General features: G+C 45.4%; 2 protein-coding genes across 2 annotated transcripts; one reads left to right on the plus strand and one right to left on the minus strand.

The window, feature by feature from the left end:
• Window positions 1-3,136: 3,136 nt before the first annotated feature.
• Window positions 3,137-3,592, plus strand: LOC136551182 (trypsin/factor XIIA inhibitor-like). Its single transcript, XM_066542754.1, has one exon. It carries the CDS (start codon window positions 3,137-3,139, stop codon window positions 3,590-3,592), a length of 456 nt encoding a protein of 151 aa, XP_066398851.1.
• Window positions 3,593-7,329: 3,737 nt separating this feature from the next.
• LOC136548266 (alpha-amylase/trypsin inhibitor-like) lies at window positions 7,330-25,534 on the minus strand. The gene is made up of 2 exons (XM_066539862.1): window positions 25,350-25,534; window positions 7,330-7,795 (listed from the first exon to the last, which is right to left on the minus strand). Exons 1-2 carry the CDS (start codon window positions 25,532-25,534, stop codon window positions 7,384-7,386), a joined length of 597 nt encoding a protein of 198 aa, XP_066395959.1. The 3' UTR covers window positions 7,330-7,383.
• Window positions 25,535-26,504: the final 970 nt, after the last annotated feature.

Raw genomic sequence — 26,504 nt, forward strand, 5'->3', positions numbered from 1 at the left:
AGTAGTACAACAACAAGTACTACTACCACTACAACTACTACCAACGCTAACACTACTACTACTAACACTACTACTATCACTACTTACTACTAACAATACTACTAACACTACTAACTACTAACTACTACTACTTACTAACTACTACTAACACTACTAAGTACTACTACTAACTACTACAGGTGTAGGGCATACCTTCGCGATGAGAATGGCAGCGACGAGGGTCGGCGACGACGACAGGGACGACCGCAGCGGTGTGAGGGTCGACGGGCCTAGGCCGACACCTTCCTTCTCTCCTTTTCCTTCTCCTCCTCTTCTCCCCTTCTCCTCTCTTCTCCCCTGCCTCCTCCTCTCTTCTACAGTGGCGCGGTGGCGGTGGCCGGGGCGGCGCGGGGTGGCGCGGTGGCCGGGGCAACGTGGGGTGGCGCGGTGGCCGGGTCAGGGTGGCCGCAGTGGCCGGCGCGGGGAGGCGTGGTGGTCGGCGGCGGCGGCTGAGGGAGAGAGAGGTGAGAGGGAGAGAGGAATGAGAGAGCGAGACACAGAGCGCGCCGACCATGCGGTTGAAGGAAACGGCGGCTTTGCCGAGTGCCAGATCGGTGGCACTCGGCAAAGTCAATTTTCTTCGCCAAGTGTCGTGATCTGGCACTCGGCGAAGTTTTAATAAAATTTCAGCAGCTCTTTGCCGAGTGGCAGCTGGGCGCACTCGGTAAAGAATTTACTTTGCCGAGTGCCAACCCTAGGCACTCGGCAAAATATTTTTTTTGTTTTTTGCCACCAATTTTTTTTGAAGCTTTAGTACACTACCACAAACAACATGTTTAAATTTGGGACATTTTCATTGCATTTTGGCATATTTCTATAGTTTATTTTGTTTTGTTGAATTTTTCCAGAAAATATAAGTTTGAACTGCAGGTGCATCGAATAATGGATTACATCCGTTCAAAAAATATTATCCTTGTTTCTTAGTATAAATTTAGGCTAAATCCAGGAACTGTCTCGAAATTTCGATCAACGTGCTCACGGGGCAACACCGCCAACCTACGTGGGAGTGGTTTTTTAATTGTATAAAATGCGAACGAATTCCGAAAATCATGAAACTTGTCGAGTTGTCGCCGTATCGTATGCGTATGCCATGGAAAAAATTTGAAAAAGTTTCGAGCACGTTGTCACATGTGGAGATGTCCTGGTTTGTGAGCATCGTACGTGACAACGTGCTCGAAACTTTTTCAATTTTTTTCCACGGCATACGCATATGATATGGCGACAACTCAACAAGTTTCATGATTTTCGAAATTCGTTCGCATTTTATACAATTAAAAAACCACTCCCACGCAGGTTGACGGCGTTGCCCCGTGAGCACGTTAATCGAAATTTCGAGACAGTTCCTAGATTTAGCCTAAATTTACACTAAGAAACAAGGATAACATTTTTTGAACGAATGTAATCCATTATTCGATGCACCTGCAGTTCAAACTTATATTTTCTAGAAAAATTCAACAAAACAAAATAAACTATAGAAATATGCCAAAAGACAATGAAAATGTCCCAAATTTAAACATGTTGTTTGTGGCAGTGTACTAAAGCTTCAAAAAAATTGGTGGCAAAAAACAAAAAAAAAATTATTTTGCCGAGTGCCTAGGGTTGGCACTCAGCAAAGTAAATTCTTTGCCGAGTGCAAACAGGGGGCACTCGGCAAAGAGGACACCGCTGGATGCCGTTAAGCCCTACCAATCTTTGCCGAGTGTCTACCTTTGCCGAGTGCAGGTCTTTGCCGAGTGTCATATTTTGCCGAGTGCGACGCTCGACAAAGCAGGTCTTTGCCGAGTGCCCGAAATTTAGCACTCGACAAAAATTTTTACACTTGGCAAATTACGTGTTTCCCGTAGTGTATGGCATCGCTCGGCAAGTTATAGCATTGACAGCTGTAGCGCTCAGCCTCTTGTGGTGAAACTCAGCGTCGTCTTGTGGTGGCACTCGACAACATGCGGCGAACCTAAGGATGGCAACGGGTATATACCCATCGGGTATCGCCGGAACGTTCTCTTCCCCGCTACGGAGAATTTATCCCGTCCCCATCCCCATTAACTGTCTCGGGTATAGATTCTTACCCATCCCCATACCCGTTGGGTATCGGTCGGGTAACAGATACCCGACGGGTACTGCATACCCGATAAACAAGGACACTTGGGGTCACAGCTTTGCAATCGGAGACGTTTCTTCTTCACCCGGGTATAAGTGTCGGAGTCTCGGAGATGCCGAGGAGAAGGAGTGAGGTTGCGAGGAGGACGAGCAAAGGTGGCAGAGAGACCGAACTGAGGAAGCGAGGGGCACGAGCGCTCGTAAGACATGCGTGCTTGTGCTGCTGACGGAGATGGTGAGGAAAAATTGAGCGAGGGTTCCTAGAACACACAAACTATATATATGACTATTTAGATTTGGACCAAAATACCTATGTTGAGCTTCTTTGAGCCTAATACTCGCATGATAGCTCAAATAGTCGGGTTCCCCAATGGGTAACAGAGACGGGTAAACAGGAAACGTTCTCGTACCCGCTATACCTGTCGGGTATGGATTCTTGCCCATCTAGATGCCCGCGGGTAAAGATATGATCCCATCCCCGTCCCCTAATGGATCAAATACCCGTCGGGTATCGGGTATCGGGTCCCCGTTGCCATCTTTAGGCGAACCACTATGGCCCATTGCGGCCGCCACAACACGCTGCGGTACTATAATATTTTTTTAAATAGACGGTTAAATATAGTAATGCTTGACTTTGGATAAACATAATGTGACATGTACAACACAATGGAGGGAGTAATAACAATGCCACGCAAAACACAAGTTGCACATATGCCCCCAAATTCTGTTCCATCCAAGAAATAAAGTTCCAACTCATCATCATTGGCATCGTCCAAATTTCAGTTCCACAAGACTCCATCAACAAGCACAAATAAAGAACATACGTACATCACTTAATTGCCAGCTTGTTTCCCTATGCATCGGTCCGCCCCTCGCCCACCCAATTTATTTCCTGTCTTTCTCTCGAAGTCTCGATATATATAGCACTTACGACGTGGTGCTCCAAGTCACCCACGCAAATCAGCACCAAGAAATCGATCGAAGGGCACCGTCGGAAGGAATGGCTTCGTTCAGCAGCAGACTCCTCACAGCCGCCGTCCTGCTCTCCGTGCTCGCAGCCACCAGCGCGAGCGCCGGGAGCTACTGTGTGCCGGGATGGGCCATCCCGCACAACCCGCTCCCGAGCTGCCGCTGGTACGTGACCAGCCGGACCTGCGGCATCGGGCCGCGCCTCCCGCTGCCGGAGCTGAGGAGGAGGTGCTGCCGGGAGCTGGCGGACATCGTGACGTACTGCCGGTGCGCGGCGCTGAGCATCCTCATGGACGGCGCGATCCCGCTGGGCCCGGACGCGCAGCTGGAGGGCCCCCTGGAGGACCTACCGGGCTGCCCGCGGGAGGTGCAGAGGCGCTTCGCCGCCACCCTCATCACCGAGGCCGAGTGCAACTTGTCCACCATCAGCGGCGTCGCCGAATGCCCCTGGATTCTCGGCGGCGAGCAAACGGTGCCCTCCAAGTAACTGTGCAGAGCTCAAGAGCATCCTACATGCACGCTGCATATGGGATGAGCTTGTAGCTAGCTCCCATGGCCGAATAATAAGCAAAGCAAGGAGAGGAGATGATGCATGCATATATATGCACCTATGGTGATTTCTGAATGAAATTGTCTCGGATCTTCCATCCGGAACAATAAATAATAAACGGGATCCGGCTTTGTTCTTGTGATATAAATGATTCTTGTTAGGCTTCGTCAGTTCCCTGGGAACAATTCCTAGTCAGAATGGTTCCTAGACATGGATCAAGTGAATCCATCCATGCATGTCACTGGATCCGGCCTGTTCCCAGTCGGTTTGGTTCAATTCCAAGTGTTCGTAGGTGTGGCTCCAATCCGGGTCGAGAAGGGGGTCGAAAGGCCTAGAATGGTCTGATTTCATTCCAGATCGGAACTATCCGAAAAGCCATTCAAGGTCGGTCCAATTTCAATCTAGGCCAAGTAACTTTAGGTGAAACGGGGGCGTGTTCCAAGCTATTGCACTTGGAAGTAGCTAGGCTAGCTCCGATCATGGCGAAGATCTAATCTCCCAACGTGCATGAAAAAATGTGAGCGATTTACTTCAACAGTCCCTCCTCTTAGTCTTATGTGAAGGTTCTCTTACAACTGAGAAAGTGAGAAGTGGAACATAAGAAATTAAAGGTGAAGTACTGAAAAGCTGCCACTTGATGATGTAATGATCTGCGTGCTTTATGCTGAATGGAGTCTTGTGAAACAGAAATTTGGACGATACAAGCTATCAATTGAAGATTTGTTGGAACAGAATTTGGGGGGTACACTGCAACCGCCCAGTGTTTTTCTTGGCAGCACGAGAGACTTTGCAGCCATTTGTGGTGACCATATACGTGTCATTTAGAGTTTACAGCCCTTTTAATTTGCAGCCGCACGTGACTGATGTGCAATTGTTCTCTTCTACGTTTCATTTGTCTTAGGTTTGATAGTACAGAATTAATGACATTTTTGCATCATATTCTTGAAAATAAAACGAAATCTAATAATAGTCGTCTACCATAGCTCTTAGTCAATAGCACTACTACAAAAACAAATTTGCGCAGCGTTGCGATAACGCTCTCCGCGGCGGGCTCCTATTTTTGCCCGCTGCGGTAAATCCCACGATTTACCGCGGCGGGCATTTTTTATTTACTGAGGCGGGCACTTTTGCCCGCCACGGTAAATCGATTTACCGTGGCGGACCTCTTAATATGCCCGCCACGGAAAATACCTATTTTCCATGGCGGGCATATTAAGAGGTCCGCCACGGTAAATCGATTTTCCGTGGCGGGCATATTAAGAGGTCCGCCACGGTAAATCGATTTACCGTGGCGGGCATCCTATAAAGCCCGCCTCGGTTAAGGCCGAGGCCCAATAGGCCCAGGGCGAGGCCCGTAGCGGGCACTGGTATAAAATGAGCACTTAGGGCTTCAGACACTGCGGCAGCCAAACCGCGTGAGGCCTTCCACGGCGCTCAACCCCACAGCATCCGCTGCCACCGCCGCTCACCTTCCGGGTGCTCCCGGCTCCAACTACTGCAATCATGAGGCAGCCCACCAGTGCGGGCGGCGACGCTGGGTTCGTGCGCGCAGACCAGATCGACCTTAAGAGCCTGGACGAGCAGCTCGAGCGCCACCTCGGACGCCCGACGGAGCGGGGAGTCGGCCCAGCCTCCGGGATGGGGAACCGCCGCGGCGAGTCCACGAGGTTGGGCCCGGAGGAGCTGACGCCGCTGCGGCGGTGCCATGAGGACTGGGAGATCGACCCCGCCAAGCTCGTCATCAAGGGTGTTATTGCGCGCGGCACCTTTGGCACCTCTCGGCTGATCTAGCGGCGTAGGGAGTCGACGCCGGATCTGGCGAGGAGAGCGCCGCCGTGCCCGGTATCTCTCTCTCCCTCTCTCTCCTCTCAGTACCTCCCTCATCTCTCTCTCTCGTAGGCGAGGAGCTGCGTGGCGCGCAGGGACGGGTGATCCACACGGCGGCGGATCCAGGCGGCCGCGTCGACTCCCTGCGACGTGGATCCACACGGCGGCGGATCCAGGGCGGCCGCGTCTACTCCCTGCTCCCACGACGTGGATCCACACGGCGACGACAAGGTGGAGACCCCGGCGGCAGATCCGGCAAGGTGGAGACCCCGGCGGCGGATCCAGCGAGGTGCGGTGGCGCCAGTATTGGGTTGTGAATGGGCTCGTCGGTGGGCTCGAGAATGGGCTCGCCGGCGGGTTCCTGGGTTTTTTTGTTTTTTTTTGAAACGTTTAACCGTGGCGGACATCCTAACGTGCCCGCCGCGGGAAATCGATTAACCGCAGCGGGCAAAGCGGCCCGCCGCGGGAAGGCCACGATTTACCGTGGCCTCTAGGCCGCGGCGGACGGCTTTGCCCGCCGCGGGAAACCGAAAACGCCTGCCTCCACTAAAGTTTGTGTAGTAGTAGTAAGCACACAATGGAGAGCATAACTAAGTTATAGATTTATCTAGGTTTATCTATTGATTTATCTATGTTTATCTAGATAAAACTATAACTCGGCCATACATGATCCAATGGGCATGGAATTTTTGCTACATCTCATGCATTCAATGATTATGCCACCATAAAAATTTCACCATAATTGGACCATATAAATTATAGTTATGAATTAATTACAGAAAAACATAGATCTAAAGCTACAACAAAACTACTAAAGCATATTATATCATATGTTTACTTTTTAGATCTACTCATGTGGAGTCCAACACAATTGGGTTACCATTTTATGATTTTTCTATGATTTACTATAAATTTTCAAAGATTCAGTCAAAATAAACATAAAAGAACAAATAAAAAACATCGAGAGAAACAGCCTTGGAGATCAAGTGACCGGTTTTGGGAGATAAGGGATGAACTATTTCTGATTTTAGAGTTGAACGAGGAAAAGCTAACTTTTATGAAAGTTGAGGAAGATAAAGTGGATTTTTTCCTTGTTTCGTCAACGGTAATGCAAGTAGCTCAAAATCACACTCAGCCCAATAACCAATCGGCCCATGCCCCTACAATTTCTCTGCTCGCAATTTTGCTCAGCTCCTGGGCATCTGCCAAGTGGCAAAACACTGCCAAGTGGGCCATTCCGCCATTTTATGCAACTCCGATCCACTGTATAGAGAAAAAATATCATATTTTCCTAAATCCAGTGATAAAGAGGATTGAGTAAAAAAAAGGGCTTGTACAAATCCTCTCTCAATCCCTTTTCTTAACTTTTTTAATTAAGAAAAAATACCCATCAATTTCTCAGAGAAATGGTCCCAGCTAAGCCGTTGCCAGGCAACCGCGCCGGGGCAGCAGGGTCTGGGTCGGGTGACCGCCGCGCCAAGCCCCAGCTGGTGCGCCTACGCGTGCCGCAGCGGCGCACACGTTTTGCCACCACGCCGCGGCCGCGCTGCTTCCACTAGGCGTGTGAGAGGCGATCGAGCTGCACCGGGCAGTGCCGTCGGCGACCAGGCGTCAAGGCCGCCGAATGCTGGACGTCGAGGAGATGCGAGACAAGAAAGAGAGGATAGGGAAGGAGAGTGAGAGGGGGAAAAATAGAGCCAGTGACAAGTGGGTCTCAACATATGTCGTCAGCGGATGGAAGAACAGATGGACGGCCGTACTGTGATCCGTTCCTAAACGAACACCACTGGAAAACACGGCATGCATGTGCATGTTCAATTCCCTCTAGATGTGATGTGATTAATTAATCGTTCAACGCCCAGATATATACACAAGCAGTACAATCATCTGCAACACCACCATCACTCGGCGTCGAGCGCGTTGCAGAAGGGCCTGCCGTGGACGGTTCGCAGGCGGCACTCGGCCTCCGTCACGACGGCGGGGGCGAAGCGGGCCTGCGCGGCGCGGCACCTCTGCTGTGCCCCCGGCTCCGCGCCCAAGACGAGGGGGTCCGTCTCCATCATCACCCGCAGCGCCCGGCACCGGCACTCCGCGGGGATGTCCTGCAGCTGGCCGCAGCACGTCGCCTTGAGAACGGGGAGCATGGCCACCACCACGTCGCAGCTCCGGCTCGCCACGTACCAGACGCACCCGGATAGTGGGCTGTACGGGATGGCCTTTCCCGGCACGCAGTAGCTCGGGGCGCTGCCGGCGGCGGCCGCGGCGCCGAGGACGACGAGCAGGACGGCGGCCGAGAGGACGAGGACGAGACGGCTGGTTATATATATATATATATATATATATATATATATATATATATATATATATATATAGGGAGAGGCTATTCAATAGCCGGCTACAGAATAAGTTATTCTGTAGCCACCTCCATTTACTATAATTTTATATACTAATTTACCATAATGTCAATACATATTTACGATAGTTGGGTTACTATAACACATGGGGATATTTACCATAACATTATATTAAACCACTTAGTAAGGAGTTACTATAATCTCATAAATTAACATAGTAATTATCATAACTCAAAGTGGCTACAGAATAAGTTATTCTGTAGCCAGCTACAGGATAGTAGTTCTATATATATATATATATATATATATAGGGAGAGGCTATTCAGTAGCCGGCTACAGAATAAGTTATTCTGTAGCCACCTCCATTTACCATAATTTTATATACTAATTTACCGTAATGTCAATACATATTTACGATAGTTGGGTTACTATAACACACGGAGATATTTACCATAACGTTATATTAAACCACTTAGTAAGAAGTTACTATAATCTCATAAATTAACATAGTAATTATCGTAACTCAAAGTGGCTACAGAATAAGTTATTCTGTAGCCAGCTACAGGATAGTTCTATATATATATATATATATATATATATATATATATATATATATATATATATATATATATATATATATATATATATATATATATATATATATATATATATATATATATTGAGAATATATATATATATATATATATATATATATATATATATATATATATATATATATATATATATATATATATATATTGAGAATAGTCCGAGAGAAAGATCAGGATGCGCCTGTACAGATGATATATGTGCTTGGTTACTCTAAAGTCTGAATGGAGACAGTAAAAAAAAAGTCCGAATGGAATCTTGTAAAACCGGAATTTGGTGGATACAAGTCACCAGTGATTAAAGACTTGTCGGGAGTTGCAACAGAATTTGGGGGTATACTGCAACTGACGCGTGTTTCGCTTGGCATAACGCGTGTCTACTGCTCCCTCCTTTTGACCAGATTTATATAAAAAATATAAACATTTATGATATAAAATAAATATTATTAGATTAGTCCAGAATGTATTTTTATAATAATTTATTTAGAGACATAAATGCTAATGTTATTTACTATAAATTTGATCAAACTTATGCTAAATTGACCGGTACGGATATCATAGTTACATTCTTTCGTAGACGGAGGGAGTACTTTGCAGCTATTTATCTGGCTTTTAGCTCTAAATAAATATGTGTGTCTGATATGCCGTGTTTCTCTTGTACTACGTAGTAGTAGCTGTTGTTGTAACTTCTAAGTATTTAATTAGCCAGCTGATTTTTTTTCTGGCTTTTAGCGTGTTTAATAATTAGACAGCTGCCCACGGCAAAATTTGTCTTGCAGCCAGCAAAATGCAGGTGTATAGCTGGCCGTCCGTTTGTATGTATAGCTTCGAGGTGCCAGTGTGCCATGGATTATGTCAGTCTCATTTCGTCACTTCGTTTGCGTTTGCCTGGCATTTTATTTTATTTATCACGGTAATACGTATACCAAAGTTTCACTCTAATTAAGTTCAAAACAAAGTTTCACTCTAATTATTTGAAATTTTATTAACGCGGTATAGCAAAAGCTTCAGCTTCACTACTCAACAGTTGGACCCGTATAGTTAAGAAGGATGTGTGGAAACTACTCCTAGTGTTTGTTTATACAATATAAAACAAATCCAGGGAATTCACAATCCAAGATCTATGGCGTTCGGATTAAGAAATTAATATAGTAGACTATCATCATCAATTTTTTAGTTTGGTTATAATCGTCACTCCAGAAACATATATAACCACGGCACGCCATGGCACATCGTTGGTGGGACAAAACTGTTGACGCTAAATCCAGCCAACACATCAGCAATGGTACATCGTCCGAGACCACATACAGGATACAGCAGATTGGCCAAACCGATTTGACGCTCGTTCTTCATCCGAAAGACTCGCAAACACCTCTCAGAAAGACCCATCGAGCAAGAACATAGTGCATAGTAGTGGTATCCTAGGATCGGTAAGGTCACATAAACCATTGGTAAATCTTCTCGAGATGTGTTGGACAGAAAGGGGTTGGAAAAATGTGAGACGGAAGACAAATGTAAAGGTAGATGATCTTTCAATCGACAATGATCCTCTCATAAAAATGGAGGGTTTGTTCTCACCTCAATACGAAACTTATTCAAAGTATCTGAGCCAGTCACATGTCAGATAGGCCCCCAAGTCACTCTCCCATGGGAGCCGACTCAGGCGGCACTTCTCCACCACCGTTGTCGTGCTCTCCATCGCGCCCCCCTGACCTAGCCGCTGCCAGAGCTCGACACCGGTGGCCCGGCGGAGGGTAAGGACTGCGATGGCTAGCATTCGTTTTTCTTCTTACTCCCTCCCTCTCTCCCACGACGCACCTGTTCTAGGATTCTAGCATTCTTCGCGAGAAGCCTCGGCCAGCAGCGCTTGTGGTTCGGGGCACGCGGATCCATCCTCCCCCTGCCCGGATCTGCTTTGCGGTTCCTGTGCGGATGGCCGGAGCGGATCTCCTCTCTCCCATGGGGCTCCTGTGCGAACGGCCGGTGCGCTCTTCGCTGGGGCCTTGGCTGGCGGCGCATCCGACCCTGGGGCGGGCGGATATGGCTTTCCCCAGCCCGGATCTTCCCCCTCCGCGCATTTTAGCCGGCGCGGGCCTAGGGTGGACTTCTGCAGCCTTCATCGGCGTCGGTGGCGGCGGTCTGGTCCATGGCTCCTTTCGAGCCTAGTGGGGCGGGGACTGGATGTGGCGGTAGCGGTCAGCCTTGGTTTTCCTTGGTCGGGTCTAGCGTTCCTTTGCTGCATCCGGCGCGCTGACAGCAGAAGTTCATAGCGGGGGCTGCGTAGGTTCTGCACGGCAGGGTTTTGATGCTGGGACTGCTCTGCAGGGGTTGGGATGGTGGTAGGTGGGGTGATTGGGGCTTCTTTTGATCCCGGCCCTCTTCTCCCCGCCACCTGCTTTCCCCTTGCTCGGGCTGGTTTCGGTCATGCTACTTCTATGGTTCTCTAGCGGCGGTTGTGTGGAGGTTGCATAAGGTTAGGGCGAAAGCTTGAACGATGACGTCCGCGAACGCCATGCCTCCTTGGAGGCGTCCTTTCCTACCTCTCCTCATAGCATGCTGGATTTTGTAGGTGAAATGTGACAGAACCGCCCAATTTATACAAGATCAAGTACGGTTGTCCACACTAACACGTTGACACACCCATACTTTCACTCATATAAACCCGGTAGTCCGCCGAGTGTCCCGAAAGACCTCGGTAAATCAACATTACAACCAAGATCGCGTGATTAAACAAATACATATCACATACATCGAGTTGCAGCGGAAATAATATTACAAAGGGGTTAACAAATAATAGTACAAGTTTGGGTTTCAAAACCGCTTAGTGAAAACAACATAGCTTTCAAATGATTACATTAATATAAGTTCCAAATATAGTGCTAGCATAAGTGACATCATCCGACAAAAGCATATAGATGAGAAGTAAGTATAGAATCACCGAGCCCACCGGTGGTTAGCCACCATCATCAACAGGTCGAGAACATCACCTGCAACAAGGTGGGATGAACCCTGAGTACTCGAATGTACTCAGCCAGACTTACCCGTCGTAAACCAGAAATAAAGTGACACCAAGGATTATGCATGGCTTTCTTTAGGGGGGGGGGCTAGCTGACTTGTTTGCGAAAAGCATAAGCTATCATGAAGAAACCATTTTAAGTACTTTGCATCATCTTTATTATGACCTATCCATCTAGGTAAGCACCTATACTATAGCAATCACTTGATTAACCAATAACATCCAGTTACCAATTTAGATTTAGCATATCCCATATCATCCAGATAACCATCATTGTTCCATAATAATTACTACGATGCAGTAACTCGAGTCAAGTGCTCACTATCCAGGAGCGATGGTGATTCGAATCAATTCCTAACCAGCTGGTGATTTATTCCTTACACAAACCTCACTCACCCGCTAAAGTGAGATATTGATCACCGAGTCAACTTTCCAGGAATCTCGAGTTTGCCAGGAACCACATGTACCCGGGGGCCGACCGACTGCACTTTGGTCTTATCATCTCGCCCCCGTGTCCTACCACACCTGCTCCGGCACAGTGCGTTGCGGGCAATCTACTCGGCTCGAAAAATCTCCCAGCTTCGCGGTCGGAAGGTACTTTATCCGGCCAGCTAAATGTAAGGCATGCGTTCAACATGACTCGAGGCCCAACAACGGTCGGTCCTTAATCGACACAGACGGAAACTAACAGCACCCCAGAACCCTGTCTGGTTGCCTCCAACTTTTTCCGTCCGGTCTCCAATTATCCATCACACATGGTTAATTCCAGGATATCATTCTTTCCATAGCTAAATTCTTCCAGTAACCACCTATAATATAGGTGACCGGATATCACCGATCGCTACCGGTCTAAGCAAGGCTAAGCAGTTATTCGATCCTGACCTAACAGGGTAAAAAGGTAATAAGGTAGGCAAGGATAGTAATAAATGCATCAACGGTTTCAATCAACTCCTACAACTTAATGCAACAATATATAAACTCATATATATAGAAAGAATTGCTTTTATAAATTAGGAGACTTATAATGCTCCGGGGCTTGCCTGGGATCCGACATAAGTCAGTTCAGTTAGCTTGCACCATCCTAGTGACATCTCAGATCCTAGCACTTGCTTAGTCCTTCCATCTTCGGAATAGATTCACCAAACCAAATCTTCGAGTTTGGCTCCAACATCACGTCCTTCACGTGGTTCATCTAGCGTACCTAGATGAGATGCAATATGCAAGTGCATAAATATGAAGAATAGTACCATGAGACACATCACAAAATAGCAAGCAAGACAAGCATAGTTTACACTAACACACTTAAGTACTTTGCGATGCTTAACTTAAACATCACACAATCTATCATGCTAAGATGGCAAAGAAGACAACAACACCAAGCATGACACAAGTTTCCCAAGATCTCAGGTGCTCTAACTCAGTCATCATTCAAGGCATAAGTCACACTTAACAATATACAAGCAAACACTATAATTGGAATCTGCCAATTTCTGGACATGCAAACAGCAGCTACAAGATTTAGCTATAACTGGAGTTACACAAATCCAAATGACTTGAAAGAAGACATTATGGAAAGATTATGAAATTTTCTACAATTCATCTTTAATCATCTTAGCATGATTCTCAAGTTAACTAAGTCAAATATATCTATTTATAGAAACTGGTCTACAATTGACAGAAAGCAGCCATTTCTGAAACCCAACTTTAAACAGCTGTAACTCTTAAACTACTTGGCCAAATGACACCAAATTTTAATAGAAGCTAGATACATGAATTATCTACAACTTTTGTATAAACAAGTTTCACAACAAAACACATTATCATGAAGAACTTTGCTAAGTTCCCAGATCTGTCCATAAACCACATCGGCAAGAAAATAATTATTAACTTATGTTGCAAATACATAATTGGGCAAAACCAACTTTACCAACATTTCACACATGACTAAAGAACACCAGAAAACCTAGTGTCCATGACCAAATAAATTCTTTTAATACATTTCTTAATTTATTTTAGATAACAAGGTGACTTAATGAACATATACCAAAAGTGCACAATAACTTCTACAAAAATTACAGTGGCTCACATATCCTCTCAATAGTCTACTGTACAAATTTCACTCCATTTGGATATGTATAGCAACCTCTATGAAAAAGACAAGTTGCTAAAGCAAGAAATCATGTGAGAGCAAGATAAACCAATAACTCACTCATACTTCATCCAATACTCATGAAATTTTTACCACACATCAACTATCACATGAGTAGCATGCCACCAAAATTTCACTTCATTTGGAACCCTAGATCTACAGTTATGAAAAATAACAAATTCAACTAGCATTACAACCTTACTGCACAAATCTATTTTTACCGCAAAATATTTAAACTAAAACATGCCATATTATAGATCCACTGCATAGACAATTTCACAAGGATTCCAAAAAGTCCTCATTTACTATTTTACGAATTTTCTACGATTTACTATGAATTTCCAAAGTTTCTGCAAAATAATTACAAACCAGTCCTTACGGCACTATTCACATGAGTCACAGACTTCGCAGTTAGACCCCTTTCCTTAGTCGAATTCAAGCACGGGGTCCCTGGTCGCAAATCACAACAGGGGAGGCGCGGGAGTTCGCCACGGACGGCCGGAGGAGGCTTGTCGGCGGTGGTGGAGTGGTGGTGGAGCATCAGGAGGCCCGCACGCTCCCGTGGGTAGCCTCGGCTCGGCCCGAGGTGGCCCGTAGTGGCCTGGCCACATGAGCACGGCGGGTCGGGGCTGCGGCCACGACGACAACTTGCGGACGATGGCGCTGGAGCTCGGAGAAGCGACAAGCCGGGCGGAGGACGGGGTGTCGACGCTGATAGTGGTGATGACTGGGTCGGAGGAGCAACGAACGGTAGCAAGAGCGGTGAGGCCGGAGCTCGGCTGCGGCCGGCCATGGCGAGCGGCATGGTGCCGGCTAGAGAGTGAGCAGGAGAAGGGAAGGGGAAAGGGAGAGGGAGAGAGTGGATGGAGAGAGCAGGGGCAGGCTCGGGCTCTTTACATCGCGAGCATGGACGAGGTGGCGGCCATGCAAACAGCGAGGGCAAGCGAGCGCACACGCGGATGGCAGCTCCTGCACGGTGTCGGCACTGTTGCAGCTACGAATTCAAATTTCCAATACTACCTCGAACGTACCACTGAAACTCATACTTCGTGCCTCCGTATCTCCTAAACCACGACGAGTTAGCAAAAACTCTATTAATAAAAGTGTAATTAGGCCTAGTTAGAGAGATAGAAGGACCTAAAGTGCGGTACACGAAACTGAAAATTTAGGTTCTGTCCATTAGGGACTTAGCCAAATTTTTGAGCTCCAAAACAGCCATGGATTCCAACTTGAGGGCTCGGTTTGACTTGCTTCAAAGCTGATCTAGCTCTTGACCATTAAACAAAGTTTGTTCTACTCTACTCAAACTTCAACTTTGATTTAAGGTGCAACTCCATGCAAACACTATAAGTGATTGGTCAACACAGGTCAAATTAGCATCACGGTAAAGCTTAAATCCAAGTTTTAGACCGATGGAGGTATTTTCTTGTCCTCCGCTCAACATGAACCCTTCATGACTTTTGTTGTAGAGTTCATCTAGAGTCATTTGGGCATGGTTGCAAGATTTGGTTGACGATCGAGAATTCCATTCACTTTATAAAATAATTCAAGCAAGGATATAACTCGTTATTTCATGTGACTTCTTGATTCCAAACTTCACGAAACTTTTCCATGGATCAATATAGATGGGTATTGATGTGAGACACATGAAGATATTCCAATAACACCACCCAAGCATATATCTTGAAAAGGGGTCTATAGGCGAGCAAAGGTGCAATATCCAAGTTTAGGTTGGGGCTAGTTTCTATTGGTTTGACCTTGACATCTTCATCATCACTTAATATACCATGTTTTAGCTCAAACCCATTGCTTAACTAGTGGCAAACACCTGGGGTGTTACAGCCCTCCCCCCTTAAAAGAATCGCGTCCCGAGATTCAGGACGAAAGACTTTTATGGAAGAGAGACATGCTACCAGTTTCAAATATCAGCGATAGCTTTAGGCTACATAGCTTCAAGCATAAGAGAGGCTAATTTTGTCAAGACACTTTCTGATACTTGTCCTTTGTAGTAAGTTTTGTCTGAAGAATTTCCTTCGTTGGCCTTCATGATGTATTGTTACTTTGGGAGGAATCCAAGATAGTAATGTCCTATGTACTTCGTCCTCGATGTACGAAGAGCGATACAAACGTAGACTAAATACTTGCAACATCTACTTCCCAAGTGGATATAGCATAGACCATATGGACTTTGCACTAGATGATAATCTTCTGAAGGATACTCATTGCAATGGTTCCATGTGTGCAGTTCTCTTTCTCTGATAACAATATTGTATGGTCTGAGTCTACCAAGTGAGTGGTAAACATAATAGCTGACTCTGTCGTTCTCGATGATCATTCCTTAGGGAGCCTTGGGATCCAAGTTGCAACAGTGATCTGGGTGGAATCTGATACAACCTCTTGGGTAAAAACACATATAAGGTACCAAAGGTATATCAGCATTGGAGAACCATTGACGTAGAAGGATGTTAGCGAGGCTTGGAGGACAACACAAGTTGCAAGTAATCACAAAACTAGGGACTAGTTCACTACCAAGCAGGTTGAGCACAATTTGCCTTCGTGGTGTAGTTGCACAGCAAGTTAGGTTGACTTGCATCGTAGCAAAACTAGCTTTCTTACTACATTTGTCGTCGAGGCTTCCATTCTAAGGCCAATCAATATCCCAAAAACCATAATCCAAAAATCTACGGTTTGATATCTTTCCAATTGCTTTCGAATTGCAAGGGCACAATTTTTTACTTCTAGAACACCTTGACTGCTCACGCATTGCTGATCTAAGAGGGCAAAGGCAAGGCACATAGGGGTGCAATTAGTCTTCTCAAGGGTATGGAGGATTGTCTAATCAGCAATACACCTACAAGTTGTAATTTCTTGGTAGGAATAACAAACACAACTGTCTAATGCAAATGATGATCGCAGTCACAACGGAATTGTAGATTCTGTACCCTTTTGTTTTCTATTCATATCTAACAAACTACTGCTCCAATATGCACAAATTTTTGTGGACATGTAGATCCATGGGTCTTCTAACTACTCACCAAAATTCAACTCAAATGGACACCGTTTGACCATCCAAACAATTCATCTACCAAAACTGCTGTGTTCGAAAATGGCAGCAAACCAAGCCGACAAGATATCTCTCTAATCCGATGTTTTACTCAACCAATACTCAAACTAACTTAAGACATTGAAGGGTCCTAAGCAATGAATGAGATCACCAAGTTTGGGGTCAATCCAACTTCGTTTGAGTCACTAATTGTTGGCTTGAAGATGTTCGGTTCTGTACCTTAAAATGTAGACAGATTTCTCGTTCTTCTCTTTCTTTGCTTCATACGTTGTGGTGTGTGTTCTATACTCTCGATCCCTTTGGATAGCAGCAACAGCCTTTCCCTAGCTGAGGATGGAGGCTAGAGTTTTCCTCACATGCTTCTTAGGTAACAATTTCCGCCGTTGATCTAGATACCAACTTGACTATGCACAAGCATTGGACTTGTGGGCTGTTTTTACAGGGCACAAAACATTATTCCACATGTAGGGCATTTCTACATTGACAAGGAACCATTCCTATATATCCTTCAGCACTTCACCCAATAGAGTCCGGGCATATGTGTAATTGGCACCTTAGGGCATAAAGATGCTAACTAAAATCAGGGACGTGCTTTCACTAGCTCCTACCTAGCTGATATCACGTCTTGTACTATATACGTGATTGTCCAAGATGGAATTGACTTGATAGCACATTTGGAGAAGAAGTAGCACTTGCATTGTGGGGCCAGGTTTGCTGTTTCCTTGATCAACATTGTTCCGTGAGATCTGGCCTTCATAGTTACCAATTAGTTGTTACCTATCTGAAGACTAACTTTCTTACTGGTAACAAATCAGTTGTCCCTCAACACTAAAAATGTTCCAAATCTTCACTCTTGATAATAAAAATTGTGGTCGAAGCCTACAGATGGTCGCCATTGAAGTCAGCAGAAAGGGGTCACACCAAAGAAGGTCGGTTGATCACCTTGCACATAAAGGTCAAGACTTGGATAGGAAGCTCATGAGCACTAGGTGACCTACTACAACACATAATATCCTAGTCCATTTACCTTCCGACTAATAACTTGTTCAACCTTAAGTGTGGTGCACCTTTCTGATCCAATGAAAATGATATAAGTTGCTCACTAGATGATCGACATCATTACAGGGACAGTCACGTCGAGTAGAGTCACTTGTCTACCCTCTTGCAATCTATTTATGTTCCTGTTAGTAACCTGTTCTTCAAAGGTTAACCGTTGGACTACTCCAGAAGGAAGTCCTATTGCATCTAGTTCGACATATAGATCTCTTGACATGAGAAGGAGAGATAACCAAGGAAGAGCTCAAGTGAGAATAACATATCAGTGTAGTTCTGCAATGGATCATGACTAGAAACCTCGATACTAGCGCGTGTCGAGCAGCACAACCTTGTGTGCGTGCCCACAGGAGGCTCTCGGTTTCGTCGCGGCACCATAGATCGCTAATCGTGGCACCATTACTGAACATACAACCCACAAGAAATCTCACATGGCATAAATTGGGTTGCATAGGAGCAAGCACTATGCGAAGGAGGGATAGCAAACAAAGGTAGTCACAAGGTTAGGAGTTAACAAGCAGAGGATCCAAAGATCAAAACACAACGCAAGAGAGCATAGCTTAATTGCCAAAGACAACTGAGCAGGGGACTTCTTGCCGAATTTCCATATACGTCTTGTGTCCACCCAAGTGATTACCAGATAAAGATTAACATGAGATTTGGTCTTGTCGAGTAGCAACATGAGACCAAGACTAATAGACTTCCCGAGACATGGGAAGGTTGGAGACAAAATAAACAAGATTCAAGGGACAGAGCCAAGGCACTGACTAAGAATTCAGTTGATAAGGCAATGACATGATCTACGAGGAAAAGGTTCCAAAGCAGAGTAGATAGCAATTAGCGTTGCACCAGATCATCAGTAGAAGAAGGAGCAATGAGGTCTAACAAGGATTTTTGAGCAAGGTCCTCCCACACAGGAGCGGGACAACCACAAAACATGCGAGCAAAGAAGGGGGCTAAGCTTGGGTCGAAGGTCAAGCAAAGGTAAGGGATAAAGGTCTTCGTAGCGCAATGTTCAAGGGCTAGCAACCACATGCACAGGCTCAGGCTCCTAAGAGAGAACTTAATTGAAAATGACAACCATGAGATTACCAAAACTTGGACGTGGTTCTAGGATAGAGCTCTTCAACACTCGTATGCTTACCGAGGACAAAAGGGGTGATAACTATGGCACTAATTAGATAACAAGCATACATACCCATCACTTGGCTAAACTAGAGGACATTAAGCATGTAACCATAATTATTTCTAGCAAGGCTAAGCACACACTTTTCTCAAGCACTTCCTATTCAAACAACATGGAACAAGGCATTCTTGTTTAACTCCGTACAAGGAAGATAGTGCAATACATCGATCACAAGTTACTTAGTACTTTAAACAAAGGAAGGGAAGCATATTTATACACAAGCACAATCATGATGCATGCTCGTCCTATTCGTCCTCACGAAATTGCCAGCCTAAGGTGGCAATCACGTTCTATGTCGGTGGCATGACACGTACTCTCTCGATATATAACTAGTCGTCAGCTACATTCAATCTACGCATTCGTGGTTAGCGTACCTGCAGGCAAATTCATTACAGTCCATCCCCACAAGAGATAAATAAGCGCACAATGAAAACAGTAAACTAAGATACCCCCCATATACACATCCCTAGATATATATACTTCGGTATCCATAGCTACCTGGCAGATATACCCACAATTAAGTACCTTCATATATACATGTGTGTAACATGTAAATATTCCAGTAACCACAGCTAACTCTCCCCTAGACCGACAGTTAGACGGTCATACTCTCACAACTCACACTTACCTGGGCGTAGAGGCAATTGATCCATACAGTACCATTCAAGAGAATGGCATCCATACAATAGCACGCCGTATGGACGACGAAAGAAAAATTGCAATAAAGTACATCCCGCAAAGTTAGTACTTAGATAGCCACCTAATAGTCCTTAACTGGGCATAAAGGAGGATGTCGCTAGCATAGTTTTGCAAATAAGTTTTGACAAATTTGCCTGTAGCTAAAGTTTTAGTTAAAATAGACCTTTTAAAACCAAAACTTAGCTTTTAAAACTATGTACCTGATAGTATTATGCTTAATCTCGCTCTGATACCAGCTATGACAGAACCGCCCAATTTATACAAGATCAAGTACGGTTGTCCACGCTAACACGTTGACACACCCATACTTTCACTCATATAAACCCGGTAGTCCGCCGAGTGTCCCGAAAGACCTCGGTAAATCAACATTACAACCAAGATCGCGTGATTAAACAAATACATATCACATACATCGAGTTGCAGCGGAAATAATATTACAAAGGGGTTAACAAATAATAGTACAAGTTTGGGTTTCAAAACCGCTTAGTGAAAACAATATAGCTTTCAAATGATTACATTAATATAAGTTCCAAATATAGTGCTAGCATAAGTGACATCATCCGACAAAAGCATATAGATGAGAAGTAAGTATAGAATCACCGAGCCCACCGGTGGTTAGCCACCATCATCAACAGGTCGAGAACATCACCTGCAACAAGGTGGGATGAACCCTGAGTACTCGAATGTACTCAGCCAGACTTACCCGTCGTAAACCAGAAATAAAGTGACACCAAGGATTATGCATGGCTTTCTTTAGGGGGGGGCTAGCTGACTTGTTTGCGAAAAGCATAAGCTATCATGAAGAAACCATTTTAAGTACTTTGCATCATCTTTATTATGACCTATCCATCTAGGTAAGCACATATACTATAGCAATCACTTGATTAACCAATAACATCCAGTTACCAATTTAGATTTAGCATATCCCATATCATCCAGATAACCATCATTGTTCCATAATAATTACTACGATGCAGTAACTCGAGTCAAGTGCTCACTATCCAGGAGCGATGGCGATTCGAATCAATTCCTAACCAGCTGGTGATTTATTCCTTACACAAACCTCACTCACCCGCTAAAGTGAGATATTGATCACGGAGTCAACTTTCCAGGAATCTCGAGTTTGCCAGGAACCACATGTACCCGGGGGCTGACCGACTGCACTTTGGTCTTATCATCTCGCCCCCGTGTCCTACCACACCTGCTCCAGCACAGTGCGCTGCGGGCAATCTACTCGGCTCGAAAAATCTCCCAGCTTCGCGGTCGGAAGGTACTTTATCCGGCCAGCTAAATGTAAGGCATGCGTTCAACATGACTCGAGGCCCAACAACGGTCGGTCCTTAATCGACACAGACGGAAACTAACAGCACCCCAGAACCCTGTCTGGTTGCCTCCAACTTTTTCCGTCCGGTCTTCAATTATCCATCACACATGGTTAATTCCAGGATATCATTCTTTCCATAGCTAAATTCTTCCAGTAACCACCTATAATGTAGGTGACCGGATATCACCGATCGCTACTGGTCTAAGCAAGGCTAAGCAGTTATTCGATCCTGACCTAACAGGGTAAAAAGGTAATAAGGTAGGCAAGGATAGTAATAAATGCATCAACGGTTTCAATCAACTCCTACAACTTAATGCAACAATATATAAACTCATATATATAGAAAGAATTGCTTTTATAAATTAGGAGACTTATAATGCTCCGGGGCTTGCCTGGGATCCGACACAAGTCAGTTCAGTTAGCTTGCACCATCCTGATGACATCTCAGATCCTAGCACTTGCTTAGTCCTTCCATCTTCGGAATAGATTCACCAAACCAAATCTTCGAGTTTGGCTCCAACATCACGTCCTTCACGTGGTTCATCTAGCGTACCTAGATGAGATGCAATATGCAAGTGCATAAATATGAAGAATAGTACCATGAGACACATCACAAAATAGCAAGCAAGACAAGCATAGTTTACACTAACACACTTAAGTACTTTGCGATGCTTAACTTAAACATCGCACAATCTATCATGCTAAGATGGCAAAGAAGACAACAACACCAAGCATGACACAAGTTTCCCAAGATCTCAGGTGCTCTAACTCAGTCATCATTCAAGGCATAAGTCACACTTAACAATATACAAGCAAACACTATAATTGGAATCTGCCAATTTCTGGACATGCAAACAGCAGCTACAAGATTTAGCTATAACTGGAGTTACACAAATCCAAATGACTTGCAAGAAGACATTATGGAAAGCTTATGAAATTTTCTACAATTCATCTTTAATCATCTTAGCATGATTCTCAAGTTAACTAAGTCAAATATATCTATTTATAGAAACTGGTCTACAATTGACAGAAAGCAGCCATTTCTGAAACCCAACTTTAAACAGCTGTAACTCTTAAACTACTTGGCCAAATGACACAAAATTTTAATAGAAGCTAGATACATGAATTATCTACAACTTTTGTATAAACAAGTTTCACAACAAAGCACATTATCATGAAGAACTTTGCTAAGTTCCCAGATCTGTCCATAAACCACATCGGCAAGAAAATAATTATTAACTTATGTTGCAAATACATAATTGGGCAAAACCAACTTTACCAACATTTCACACATGACAAAAGAACACCAGAAAACCTAGTGTCCATGACCAAATAAATTCTTTTAATACATTTCTTAATTTATTTTAGATAACAAGGTGACTTAATGAACATATACCAAAAGTGCACAATAACTTCTACAAAAATTACAGTGGCTCACATATCCTCTCAATAGTCTACTTTACAAATTTCACTCCATTTGGATATGTATAGCAACCTCTATGAAAAAGACAAGTTGCTAAAGCAAGAAATCATGTGAGAGCAAGATAAACCAATAACTCACTCATACTTCATCCAATACTCATGAAATTTTTACCACACATCAACTATCACATGAGTAGCATGCCACAAAATTTTCACTTCATTTGGAACCCTAGATCTATAGTTATGAAAAATAACATATTCAACTAGCATTACAACCTTACTGCACAAATCTATTTTTACCGCAAAATATTTAAACTAAAACATGCCATATTATAGATCCACTGCATAGACAATTTCACAAGGATTCCAAAAAGTCCTCATTTACTATTTTACGAATTTTCTACGATTTACTATGAATTTCCAAAGTTTCTGCAAAATAATTACAAACCAGTCCTTATGGCACTATTCACATGAGTCACAGACTTCGCAGTTAGACCCCTTTCCTTAGTCGAATTCAAGCACGGGGTCCCTGGTCGCAAATCACAGCAGGGGAGGCGCGGGAGTTCGCCACGGACGGCCGGAGGAGGCTTGTCGGCGGTGGTGGAGTGGTGGTGGAGCATCAGGAGGCCCGCACGCTCCCGTGGGTAGCCTCGGCTCGGCCCGAGGTGGCCCGTAGTGGCCTGGCCACATGAGCACGGCGGGTCGGGGCTGCGGCCACGACGACAACTTGCGGACGATGGCGCTGGAGCTCGGAGAAGCGACAAGCCGGGCGGAGGACGGGGTGTCGACGCTGATAGTGGTGATGACTGGGTCGGAGGAGCAACGAACGGTAGCAAGAGCGGTGAGGCCGGAGCTCGGCTGCGGCCGGCCATGGTGAGCGGCATGGTGCCGGCTGGAGAGCGAGCAGGAGAAGGGAAGGGGAAAGGGAGAGGGAGAGAGTGGATGGAGAGAGCAGGGGCAGGCTCGGGCTCTTTACATCGCGAGCGTGGACGAGGTGGCGGCCATGCAAACAGCGAGGGCAAGCGAGCGCACACGCGGACGGCAGCTTCTGCACGGTGTCGGCACTGTTGCAGCTACGAATTCAAATTTCCAATACTACCTCGAACGTACCACTGAAACTCATACTTCGTGCCTCCGTATCTCCTAAACCACGACGAGTTAGCAAAAACTCTATTAATAAAAGTTGTAGATCTACATACCAGCTCCAACTTTTATTAAAGCTTCAAAGTCTAATTAGGCCTAGTTAGAGAGATAGAAGGACCTAAAGTGCGGTACACGAAACTGAAAATTCAGGTTCTGTCCATTAGGGACTTAGCCAAATTTTTGAGCTCCAAAACAGCCATGGATTCCAACTTGAGGGCTCGGTTTGACTTGCTTCAAAGCTGATCTAGCTCTTGACCATTAAACAAAGTTTGTTCTACTCTACTCAAACTTCAACTTTGATTTAAGGTGCAACTCCATGCAAATACTATAAGTGATTGGTCAACACAGGTCAAATTAGCATCACGGTAAAGCTTAAATCCAAGTTTTAGACCGATGGAGGTATTTTCTTGTCCTCCGCTCAACATGAACCCTTCATGACTTTTGTTGTAGAGTTCATCTAGAGTCATTTGGGCATGGTTGCAAGATTTGGTTGACGATCGAGAATTCCATTCACTTTATAAAATAATTCAAGCAAGGATATAACTCGTCATTTCATGTGACTTCTTGATTCCAAACTTCACGAAACTTTTCCATGGATCAATATATATGGGTATTGATGTGAGACACATGAAGATATTCCAATAACACCACCCAATCATATATCTTGAAAAGGGGTCTATAGGCGAGCAAAGGTGCAATATCCAAGTTTAGGTTGGGGCTCGTTTTTATAGGTTTGACCTTGACATCTTCATCATCACTTAATATACCATGTTTTAGCTCAAACCCATTGCTTAACTGGTGGCAAACACCTGGGGTGTTACATGAAAACCGTCAATCGACGGGCTAGCTTGTCGACGCTCTTGGCATCGTTTCCTTCTTGAAGGCTTTGCTAGGCGATCCAGTCTTTGTTGTGGACCACTTGTCGTCTGTCATGGCGCTTCCCCGTGGGCGATGGTGCTCAGTGCCCCAAGGGCGATGGTGCTTGGTTCTCTAAGTTGTTTTTTCTAGTTGAGGTGTTTTAGTTGGTTTTTTCTTAGGCGAGATGTTGTTAGTTGGGTCGATTCGACCAAGTTACAAGTGGTGGTGTGAGTTGACAGTTGTACCAAAGTTGTACAGGATGAGTGGGGCACTCTCCTCAGTTGTATATTTTTTCTGGTCCAATTTTGTTTCAAAAAACTAGGTTGGCACTTGATTTTTTTTCTTTCTTCGTCTAATAGAAATCACTGCAAAACTTTTGTCGTCCTTTCTAAAAAAATTATTCCATATGAAATCTATACAATCGAATGAGTTTCAAACAAAAACACAAAGGAATATGTCTAGCCAACAACTGGTTTTTTTAGCCCCTTCCAACAACCAAATTTTTTTCATGCACTTAGACTTGTCTTATAGCTATATTTACAACGCTTTATTACTATATTTACGATGATTTCTTCGGTATAATTTATTGGACATAGTGATGTAATTTGGATATAACACAACTTTTATTTCTATGGATTGCAGATCTCATGCCAATTTTTTAAAAAAATTATAAATTATTTTTACAAATTACATATATCAAAGAATATACGTGAAATTATTCAAAAATTTTAGAGCAAATAACAATGTGTCCACGAATTGTAGTGGGATCCATTGGTTGCTGCATGCGTTCGTGAGGCCTACGGCCGGCGGAGACCACCTGCATGCGCTGCTGCTACCTCGTGCCTGCGCTGGGCGAGGTGCAGGAGGCGCTGCTCCCTCTGTTGACGGCATGAGATAGAGGTAGGGCCCGCGCCTTGGTTGACAAAAGGCAGTGGACAGGAGAAACTGCATGCGCCCGCATCCCAAAGATGCCCAAAGATGCCATACAGACAGAGCGGGGAGACCGGGATGGCAGCGGCTCGACGCCAGATTCTCGTGGAGGAGCGCCGTCGCTCGCCGCTGAAGCTTCGCCGCTGGAACCGTCGGCTGCTCGGCCTTCCAGGCGGTGTTCGAGGCTGGCCGCGCGTGGAGGAGGAGGTCGGCCACCGGCGCGCTCGAGGCCGGTGCTGAGGGCATGGAGGAGGTGCCGGTGGTGCGGGAGGCGCAGAGGAGGAGCGGGGGACGGAGGAGGAGCGAGTGACCGAGCGTGTCGCAGCTCGGCCTCGCGGCTCTCTTCCGGCGAGCGGCGGATTCAACGGTGGGGCGGGGGGGGGGGGGGGGGGGGGGGGCTCGAGCCCCCCTATCGATACCGGAGCCCTAGAGCCTCCTGAATTTTTAGGCAAAGTTCTATCGTGTAGGTGGGGCTGAGACTTAAGATCAAGCAACAGTCGGAGGAATGTTGCTGTCGCACTTTTGTTCAGGCCCCCTAAATTTTTTCTTGGATCCGCCGCGCGGGGAGGGAAAACGCGTGCTGCGCAAAGGAAACACCGAGCAGAAGCTAGGGTTATGTGGAATAGGGAACATGGGCCTTTAGCAGGCCATGGCAAGCACCGGGCCGCTCACGGGCCTGCCGTATTTTACCGTGTCGGGCCGGGCCACCCGCCAGGCTGAGGGAGCGGCCTAGGCACGGCCTGGTCCTCCGTGCCGGGCTGGCCCGGGCCTGCTGGTCACCGGGCTGGGTTGTGCTTGGGCTGGGCCAAAAAAAACCGGGCCTCTTGTCGAGCCACCGTGCTGCGGGCTGCATGCTCATCTTTATTGTTGGCAGCTCCCAAAACAATCGGTTATTGGGTAGCAAATCTGAACACAAATTGCATCGTGCCAAGACCGGCTCATGAGCCAGTTTTTACAGGCCTGCTTGTCTTACACAACCGGCTTCTAACGTGTGATTTTGAGAACGCATGTAGCGAGGTTCCGTGCTCTTACACAACTATCTTTTTTTGAGCAGATCTTACACAACTATCTAAAGAGTACGGTTCCAGATTGCAGCTAAAATATTTGGATTAATCTAGACCGCTATATTACCATAATAATCAATGGGTATAGAACTCTCTCTTTTTAGTTTGTTATTACTTGTATCTTCTATGAAATCTTTGGATTAACACAGACT

Source organism: Miscanthus floridulus, chromosome 4 (genome assembly GCF_019320115.1).
Source record: "Miscanthus floridulus cultivar M001 chromosome 4, ASM1932011v1, whole genome shotgun sequence".
Classification (NCBI taxonomy): Eukaryota; Viridiplantae; Streptophyta; class Magnoliopsida; order Poales; family Poaceae; genus Miscanthus; species Miscanthus floridulus.